General features: G+C 55.8%; 1 protein-coding gene across 8 annotated transcripts in view; it reads left to right on the top strand.

The window, feature by feature from the left end:
- TNS4 (tensin 4) overlaps positions 1-9,048 on the top strand; it is a 21,572-nt gene extending 12,524 nt beyond the window's left edge. For 2 of the 8 annotated variants that reach the window (XM_015570908.1, XM_015570915.1), the window contains 9 exons: positions 2,770-2,856; positions 2,916-3,041; positions 4,365-4,457; positions 4,552-4,629; positions 6,037-6,117; positions 6,962-7,130; positions 7,635-7,703; positions 7,952-7,978; positions 8,491-9,048. In XM_015570908.1, coding sequence (XP_015426394.1) covers positions 2,770-2,856; positions 2,916-3,041; positions 4,365-4,457; positions 4,552-4,629; positions 6,037-6,117; positions 6,962-7,130; positions 7,635-7,703; positions 7,952-7,978; positions 8,491-8,632 — 872 coding nt within the window. In that variant the 3' untranslated portion in view covers positions 8,633-9,048. Of the gene's footprint in view, positions 1-2,769; positions 2,857-2,915; positions 3,042-4,364; positions 4,458-4,551; positions 4,630-6,036; positions 6,118-6,960; positions 7,131-7,634; positions 7,704-7,951; positions 7,979-8,490 lie in introns of all 8 variants that reach the window. The other 6 variants (XM_006774346.2, XM_015570912.1, XM_015570910.1 and 3 more) reach the window with 6 other exon arrangements.
- The last annotated feature ends 6 nt before the right edge of the window (positions 9,049-9,054 follow it).

The raw sequence follows: 9,054 nt of genomic DNA, 5'->3' as shown, positions 1-9,054 counted from the left end.
ACAAGCACCCGTGGTTTCAGTCAACACATTGATTGAGTACCTACTGCGTGCCCAGCACTGTGCCAGGTGGTGGGGACATAGGGATGAAAACAGTCTAGAAAGAGAGGCCAAAATCAAGGATAACTATAGAGTAGGTCACAGTGATGGCGAACCTTTTGAGCTCGGCGTGTCAGCATTTTGAAAAACCCTAACTTAACTCTGGTGCCGTGTCACATATAGAAATTTTTTGATACTTGCAATCATAGTAAAACAAAGACTTATATTTTTGATATTTATTTTATCTATTTAAATGCCATTTAACAAAGAAAAATCAACCAAAAAAAATGAGTTCACATGTCATAGGTTTGCCATCACTGGAGTAGGATAAACAACGGGGGTAAAGAAATGTTCTAAGTCTTATGGGGCCACAGAGGGGAGGAGTGATCCCTTTCGTCTGCGGAGCTGGGAAGGCTCCGCAGAGGAAGTGACATCTTCGCCGGATCTGGAAAGCAGATCCCAAGCCCATGGCCAGAGCAGGAGAGGAAGGGGGTTCCCAGCAAAGGGAACAGAGTTCGCAGTCGGGAAGTGTGGAGCACATGGCACGTTGAGGAAATGACTGGGATTTGGGGTGCAGGGTGAGGCCATTGAGAGTAATTTGGGGCCAGATTGCAACAGGCCTTGAACACCAAGCTTAAGAGCAGATTTTTTTTTAAATATATTTTTACTGATTTCAGAGAGGAAGGGAGAAGGAGAGAGACATAGCAACATCAATGATGAGAGAGAATCATTGATCAGCTGCCTCCTGCACACCCCACATTGGGGACTGAGCCTGAAACCCGGGCATGTGCCCTGACTGGGAATTGAACCATGACCTCCTGGGTCATAGGTCGATGCTCAACTACTGATCCACGCTGGCCAGGCCTAAAGGGTAGATTTTACCCTATAGGCTACGGGAGACCATCGGAGGGTCTCAAACAGGAGAGTTGATGGGGTCAAAAATCACCCTGGCAGCTGCATGGCAGATGAATTACGGGCCTGGCCTGGGCAGGGAGAGCAGTTTCTATTTGGTTCTGTTTGGACTTTTATGATGATGTGATCCAGACAAGTCGAAACGGAGCCTGAAGCAGGGTGGGGCGGGGGTGGAGGAGAGGGGACAGAGCCAGGAGACCCTCCGGATAGGGAAGCAGCAGGCTCCATGACTAACTCGTGAGAGAGAGAGGGAGAGTCAGTCAGTCGTCACGCTGACGTTGGTGGGTGACGAGCAGGGCAGATCGAGGGGGGACAGGGTAACGGAGACAATGCATTCTGTTCAGACAGCGAAAACCACAAACCGGCAAACACCCTACTTCCCTGAGTCTGTGACTGCAGGCATCCAAGAGAGCAAAACCAACCAGAACCCAAAGCAGTAAACACAGGCTGAGCCTTAGCACCCCGGGGGCTCCTCTCCCGTGAACAGAGCCCCCTGCCAAGCCCCGGGGACACTGTCCCTCCTCGCTCAGCCATCACCCTCCCAGGGCTTGCCTCTCAGCCCTCCCTCGGCCACAGGATGGGTGTCAAGGTGACTCCTGGCAGGAGGGGGCGGAGGAGGGGGGGGGGGAATGCTGACTCATGGGCTGCTCAGTCCCACTCATGAAGCCATGTCAATGCAAGCAAATTACACGACACATATGCCCTTGAATCTGCTCTGACCATTTTCCTAGGACAAATCATTTGCAGATTTTAGTACAGTTTTTGTGAGTTACGCTCAACTGGCCACAACACACATTTTCAAGATGTTGAAATTAAGAACCACGGCTCTCTGCCCTCGGGACCCAGAAAATGGGCATTTTGGCATCTCACACAGCACATGTACTCAGTGTGGTGAGAGTCCCACCCGGGTTTGGTGATGCCCCAGGATATCACTAATTAAACCCTGGGATCTTATCAGATTCTGCAATATATTCTCACAACAAAATCCATTGTAACGTCATAGGCTACTGGAGCATAAAAGAACCTCGAGGGTTTTTTTTGTTTGTTTGTTTTGGGGTGTTTTTTTTAATAAATTTATTTCAGAGAGGAAGAAACAGGGAGAGAGAAACATCAATGATGAGAGAGAATCATTGATCAGTTGTCTTTTGCACACCCCACACTGGGGATCGACCGGCAACCTGGGCATGCGCCCTGACCAGGAATTGAACCGTGACCTTCTTGTTCATAGGTCACCGCTCAACCACTGAGCCACACCGGCCGGGCCTCACGATTTTAAATCCTCCACACACAGCCCATTGGCCACGAACAGTCACATGGCCCGGCCTCACTGCGAGGGGAATGGGACGTATGGGTGCACTGCCTTCTGATAGCAGCAAACATCTCTGCTGCGAAGGCAATGGCTCCGGCAATAAAACAACAACAAAACAATATACATTCTACCTCCAAGGATGTGCTGCAAGTGACTAGGAAGTGAGAAGACAGTGTGAAGTCAAACAAATGATGCATCTCAGATTCACCTATTAATCCCTTACTTCAGTCCCCAGCAGGCAACACTAGATGTGAGAAACTATTGCTCATTAAGTTGAGAATTTTATCTATTTGCCCTTGATACCAAGGATGCAAGGGAAGACTCCTAAATCCTAGATGCGCCAAGCCCTGAAATTCTTCTGTTGGATTTTGGGTCCTTAGGCAGTTGGAGATACAATGGGGTTGGGGTAGGAGAGGGTGGGTTGAATGGGGCCAATGGGCAGGGGATGGAGGAGGGTCTCTCAGCTCCCCTCTGTCCAGCCTACAGGGTTCCCCTTCTCTGTTCGTCTCCAGGTCCCGCCAGGGACATGCAGCCCACCATGAAGTTCGTGATGGACACCTCTAAGTACTGGTTTAAGCCAAGCATCACCCGAGAGCAAGGTAAAGGAAAGGGTGTGCGCGTGGGGCGGGAACTGTCTCTGACCCAAGAATTATTCCAGCAATCGAGCTGCTGAGGAAGGAGGAGCCGGGGGCTTTCGTCATGAGGGACAGTTCTTCATTCCGAGGCTCCTTCGGCCTTGCCTTGAAGGTGCAGGAGGCCCCCACGCCTACCCAGAACCGATCAGGTAGGCACCAGTCTCTGTCTTCACTCAAGGCCTCTCCGAGGCCAGTGGGTGTGGTGGGTCCTAGTCCCAGCTCGGCTGCTAGCTTGCCGGGTGTCCTTGGGCCAGGCCTACAGTGATTCCTGGGGGAGGGTCCGCCTCGGTCCTCCCAGCTGCCCTCCAGCGCCCCAGGCTCTGGGAGCAGCTCCTTTCACAGCGATCTGAGCTGCCTCTGCCTCCCCATCATCTCCTGGTGGGAAGAGGAGGAAGACCCAGGCCCTCTCCCGTGGGGGAGGGTCCGCCTCGGTCCTCCCAGCTGCTCTCCAGCGCCGGGAGCAGCTCCTTTCACAGTGATCTGAGCTGCCTCCGCCTCCCCAATCATCTCCTGGTGGGAAAAGGAGGAGGAAGACCCAGGCCCTCTCCTGGCTGCTCTCTTCTGGGAGCCCACCTCCTCCCAGCCCGGATTTATCACGAGGGAACTAATGTAAAACGTGTGTGACAGCTTATGGCCTACTTTCCCGGGGTCTCACAGGCGCAGCACACATGGGTGGGCATCCACCCGCCCCAGGCACCGTGGAGGGCACCAGGCACCGTGGATGGCACCAGGGTACCGCCCTGGGGAAGGAGATCACAAACAGATCATTACAGTGTGAGGTTCCTGGGTGGCAGTGCCTCCCTAAACCCCATGATTGCAGCCCTGGCCCTCAGGGAGTCTCCAGTCTGATGGGGGAGCAAACCAATGAGGTAACTAAGGCACCAAGAGTTAGTGGGTGACCCCCCCCCCACAGAACAAGTAAGTGAGAGAGTGAAAAACCAAGGATGAAAACCCAACGGGGACTTCTCTACCCTGTGTCTCCCCGACTACATAAGGGCGTGCCCCCCGGGGTGGTGTTGGTTATCAAGGAAGCCTTGCCCAGGAGCCAGAGAGAGGAGGCCAGTGGGCGAGGTGGGTTCTAGTCCCAGCAGGGGCCATTGCTCAGCCTCCCAGGCCAGCTGGGCTCAGGCAGGGACCATCTGGTGGAGAATAATGGGGCCTGGGAGGGAGGGAGGATGGGGAGAGAGGACCAGGCTGAAGAGATTTGACCTGAACAGTCATCTAAAACCATCCCTGAGAGCTCTTCAGACCTAGAGAAAGGTCTGCTGAAGGGACCAGTACTGGATGCGGGAGCCTCTGAGCAGAAGGGCTGGCACCTCCTTTGCGGGAGGGGAGGCCTCAGAGATGGGCTTCCCAGAGGCAGGAGGATGGGCAGTTAACCTCGGATGGGCCCGGAGGAGGCGGGTCAGGAGGGCTACCACTGGGCTCTGGGTCTCTCACCCACCTGCACGCTCTCTTCTCTCTTTGTCCAGGAGAGGACAGCAGTGACCTTATCCGCCACTTCCTCATCGAGTCTTCCGCCAAAGGGGTGCATCTCAAAGGAGCGGACGAGGAGCCCTACTTCGGTGAGCCCGCGGGCCCCTGGGTGGGACCGGCCATCCTGGGCTGGGAGGGGGGTGGGAGAGGCCTTCTCATGCAGGGCCGCCTGTTTCCTCGCAGGGAGCCTCTCTGCCTTTGTGTGCCAGCATTCCATCATGCCCCTGGCCCTGCCCTGCAAACTCACCATTCCGCAGAAAGGTGGGTCTGGGCCCCACGGAGGCAACATCAGGGCACGGGGCTGCTTGTTCTCACTAGAAAGGCTCCTAGTTGCTCGTCTCTCCTTACACGTGGATTATGTTAGTGTCACAGTTAATGGCAGCAGCGCAAGCTCCGAGGCCCCGTCAACATCTCCGCTTCCTAGCTGTGAGAATGTTTCTCTCTCTGAGCCTCAGTTTTCTCATCTGTGAAATGGGGACAGCCATCATCATACCTACCTACCGGACTGGTGTGAGGATAAAATGAGATCATTCAGGGCAGGCTCTTAGCACGATGCCTGGCACCGAGTGGATGTTTGAGAAATAGCAACTTTCGTTGAGAGGATGAAAGGAGCACTCATCCCCCAGTTTGGGGAGGTTTGGGGTTTTTTCTTCCAGGTCTAACATTTACTGAGCACTCCCTCATTCACCCATAGCTCGCTGCAGCCTGTGCAGTAGATGCTGCTGTTATTCCCCTTTCGCAGATAAGAAAAGCCGGGTGGTGGGCGTTAAGTAACTCGCTCAAAGGCAGAGTCAGACCTCACGCCCAGATCAGGAAGCCCCCTCCAGAGTTCAGAGCCCAGCTGCACCCCCGATGGAGCAGGCCATCTCCTCTCGGGTGTGCAGGGGGAGCAGCAAGGGGGCTTCTGGGAGAGGAAGCAAGAATGGGGGAGTTGCCCTAACCGGTTTGGCTCAGTGGACAGAGCGGACTCAAGGGTCCCGGGTTCGATTCCGGTCAAGGGCATGTACCTTGGTTGCAGGAACATACCCAGTAGGGAGTGTGCAGGAGGCAGCTGATCGATGTTTCTCTCTCATCGATGTTTCTTACTCTCTATCCCTCTCCTTTCCTCTCTGTAAAAAATCAATAAAGTATTTTTTAAAAAAAAAAAAAAAGAAAGAAAGAATGAAAGAATGAGGGAGCCTCTGGTAGAGTGAGGGCGACAGTCTCCCTACTTTCAGCAAAGAAAGGCCTGGGGCTGGTGTGGACCGGAAAGAAGTGAGGGGGTGGAGAGGGGTGTTTTTAAAAAAAAAAAAAAGAAAGAAAGAATGAGGGAGCCTCTGGTAGAGTGAGGGTGACAGTCTCCCTATTTTCAGCAAAGAAAGGCCTGGGGTTGGTGTGGGCCGGAAAGAAGTGGGGCGGGGGGGTCACTGCAGCTGTCCAGGGAGGAGGGAGGAGTGAGGAGGGGAAGCAGGATCAAAGGGCTTGCAAGCTGGGCGCTGGCTGGGCAGCCCAAAGTGCACCCCCCTTTGCCTGATTACGGTAATCACACCTGGTTTCTCCTCCAGTCACTTCCTGGAGGCGTGGGTGGGGGTGGAGATGTTCAAAGGGATTGTGAGGCCTGTTCTTCTGAGAGGGGTCCATTCACTCCACCCCCGGCCCCTCGGGGCCTGTTCCTTTACTTTGGCTCAGAATTGGGAGGCGGAGAGGGAGCCTCAGACGCCCCTACAGACAGCAGGGCCTCTGGCCTGAAGAGATCTGCGAGATCTGCGGGTGAGTGGTGTGTGGGAGGCTCCAGGCTTGGCTGTACCCCCGGAGGGCGCCTCCCAGCCCTGCACGCACACGCATGTCCACACGTGTTTCCCATCACAGCTGTATTTCTTCATCTTTAACAAGGTGCCACATTCCTTCCCCTCTCTGTAAACCAGGAGATCAGAGGCTGCAGGGAGTAGGCCAAGGGGAAGAGGGGCCCGAGAGGAGGGGGTTGGCGAGGCTTACACCCCATCCTCCACTTTCTTGGCACATGCAGACGTTCTGGGGTCTCTACAGTGCTGCTCTGGAGGCTGTCCTGTGTCTGCCATCCTCTGTGGGGTCTTGGGGTTTCCATAGGGGAAGGTCCCGCCTCCTCACATCCAGAGGCCAATCACAGATCAGCACTGATCTGAGTGACAGCTCCAATTCTGTGCCCCTGAGCACACTGGTCCCCTCCCCATTCTTGCCTTCTCTTGCTTCTCTCAACAATGAACCAGGGCTCCAAGGGCGGGTGGAGGTGGAAGCAGCACCAGCCACAGGCCAGGACAGAAGGAAGGTTTGCCTGGACGTCCCTACACCCAGGCAACATTCCCTCCCTTACCCACTCCCCAGCCTGGAAGGCCGGGGGCCTGGGCAGTGCTAAGCAACAAATGATCCCAGAGTCCTCCGGGGTGGGCCGCAAATCACAGTCACCCACACAGCCTCTGTCCATCTGCCTGGTGGCTCAAAGAGGAGACCTCCTGGATTTCTGAAGAAAGGCTTACCCCGTCCCCTGGCTCTGGGCAGAGAAAGGACGAGGGCCTGGGTGACCTCGCCCATCCCATGGATCCTGGCAGGGCCCCAGTGCAATATCTGCATCCCACAGGCTGCCATGTTCTGTACCTGAGCTCTGTAAGTGTGGAGACCCTGACAGGAGCCCTGGCTGTGCAGAAGGCCATCTCAACCATCTTGGAGAGGGACGTCCTCCCCACGCCCACTGTGGTCCACTTCAAAGTCACGGAGCAGGGCATCACCCTGACCGACGTCCAGAGGAAGTAAGGGACTTCCCTTCCCCTGGGGTGGTGGGGCTGGGCAGGATGAGCTGGAGGGGATGGCCAAGGTGGTTATGGATCAGTGAGGAAGGCAGAGTTCAGTGTCCAGGACGCAGCGGGGTCCATGACATGCTGAGTGACTTCAGGCAAATCCTCTGCCTTCATTGAGCCTCCCTCCCATGACCTCCTGCCACCAAAGTGTCCTTTCACTGTGACTGATGCAGATGGACTCAACCAGCATTCATTGGTCATTGACTAAGTCTGTCCCCACGGATAGAACATCCACAGCCGCTCTGGCTGACCACTGGGACTCAGTGGGATACGGTCCTGCCTTCCCTGGGCTCAGGGATTTACAGTCTAGAGCAGGAGCCTGGTCCTGGGCTGGAGAAACAAAGATGACCAAGACGTAATTCCTATCCTCAGACATAGTGGGTGGGGAGCACACAGGGGCTAGAACACCCTGGGATGGGCTCTTACCAGTTCCCCTTCCCTCCTGCCTTCTCCCAGGGTGTTTTTCCGGCGCCATTACCCCCTCAGCACCCTCCGCTTCTGTGGCATGGACCCCGAGCAACGCAAGTAAGTTCAAGGTTGGACCAGATGGAGAAGGCTGTACAGGGCCGAGGTGACGCTGAAGCTTCTGTCTGGCTCTCGATTGGGATCCCAGACAGAGCCTGTGAACCTCAGGGGCCAGGAGCAACAGGAGGAGGGGAAGGCAGGGTACGGTGGGGGTGGGGACACAGCTGGCCATCCTCCCCCAGCTAGCTGGAGTCCATGGCATGGAGCAAAGCCTCAGTACTCACTACTGCCCGCGTTCCCTCCCACAGGTGGCAGAAGTACTGCAAGCCCTCCTGGTAAGGCCTTCCTGTCTGCTCAGTCAGTCTCCCTGAGGCAGGGCCCCCAACCCGACATGGGGAGGGAATTAGAGAAGGAGGGAGGCCCCACCTTCCCTTAAGAGCCCATGGTTTTGATGGGGGCAGCACAGGCCCTGGCCCTCAGGGAGTCTCCAGTCTGATGGGGGAGGCAGGGCTCTGACTTCGGGGATCCTTAATCTGTAGGGAGGCTCCTGTCTGGTGGCCAAAACATGTCCTTGCTCTCCCCACTCTAATGGGGAATACACAGGTCCTCTCTGTGCCCAGGGGGCCCAATTTCAAAATGATGAAAACCCAGATCTTGAACACAGGGATCTCCCAGTCTGGCAGGGGAGACCCATACATCCCTTCCCAAAGAGCTCCCATTGTAGGGAGGTGCCGGGGCCACTTGGCTAGGGAAGGGACAGGGTGGAGTACTGTGGGCTGAGTTTCCCCCTCCCCACCTGGTGCCTCTCTGGGGCCCCCTCCTCACTCAGGCTGTCCTCTCCCACCAGGATCTTTGGGTTTGTGGCCAAGAGCCAGACCAACTCACAGGAGAATGTGTGCCACCTCTTCGCGGAGTATGACACGGTCCAGCCAGCCTCACAGGTCATCAGCCTGGTGGGTGCCCTGCTGCAGGACACAGAAAGGATGTAGGGGGGCTCTCCCTGCACGTGCTCCCGGATATCCCAAGGGAATTGCTCGGAAATCCCCTCCACCCCCTGAACAAGTGGCCGTAGCCCCACTGATAGACCAATGCATTGAACTCCCCGGTCTCAGTTTCCTCATCCATGAAAGGAGGCCAGTAGACAGGGTCAGTTGTTCTTCTCAGACTCTGGGGGGATCCGAACAAGCCCCCTGTGATTCTGAAGCACACCCTCACCTGAGGACCCCCACAGGAAAACAACCTCTGAGGACAACTGACTCCATCAGCCTGGACGCTGCCGACACAGCAGCCTGAGTTAGAGACCTGTGTCCCTGTTTCATGGCAAACAGCAGGTGCTGGGTCGGACCAAGGGGCCCTGGCCAGGGCTGGGCTGGGCTGGGAGCAGATGGATGCAATGATTCTCCAAAGAAGC

The sequence above is a fragment of the Myotis davidii genome, unplaced genomic scaffold (genome assembly GCF_000327345.1).
Source record: "Myotis davidii unplaced genomic scaffold, ASM32734v1 scaffold327, whole genome shotgun sequence".
In the NCBI taxonomy this organism is placed as follows: domain Eukaryota; kingdom Metazoa; phylum Chordata; class Mammalia; order Chiroptera; family Vespertilionidae; genus Myotis; species Myotis davidii.
This window is presented reverse-complemented; position numbering and strand designations above follow the sequence as displayed.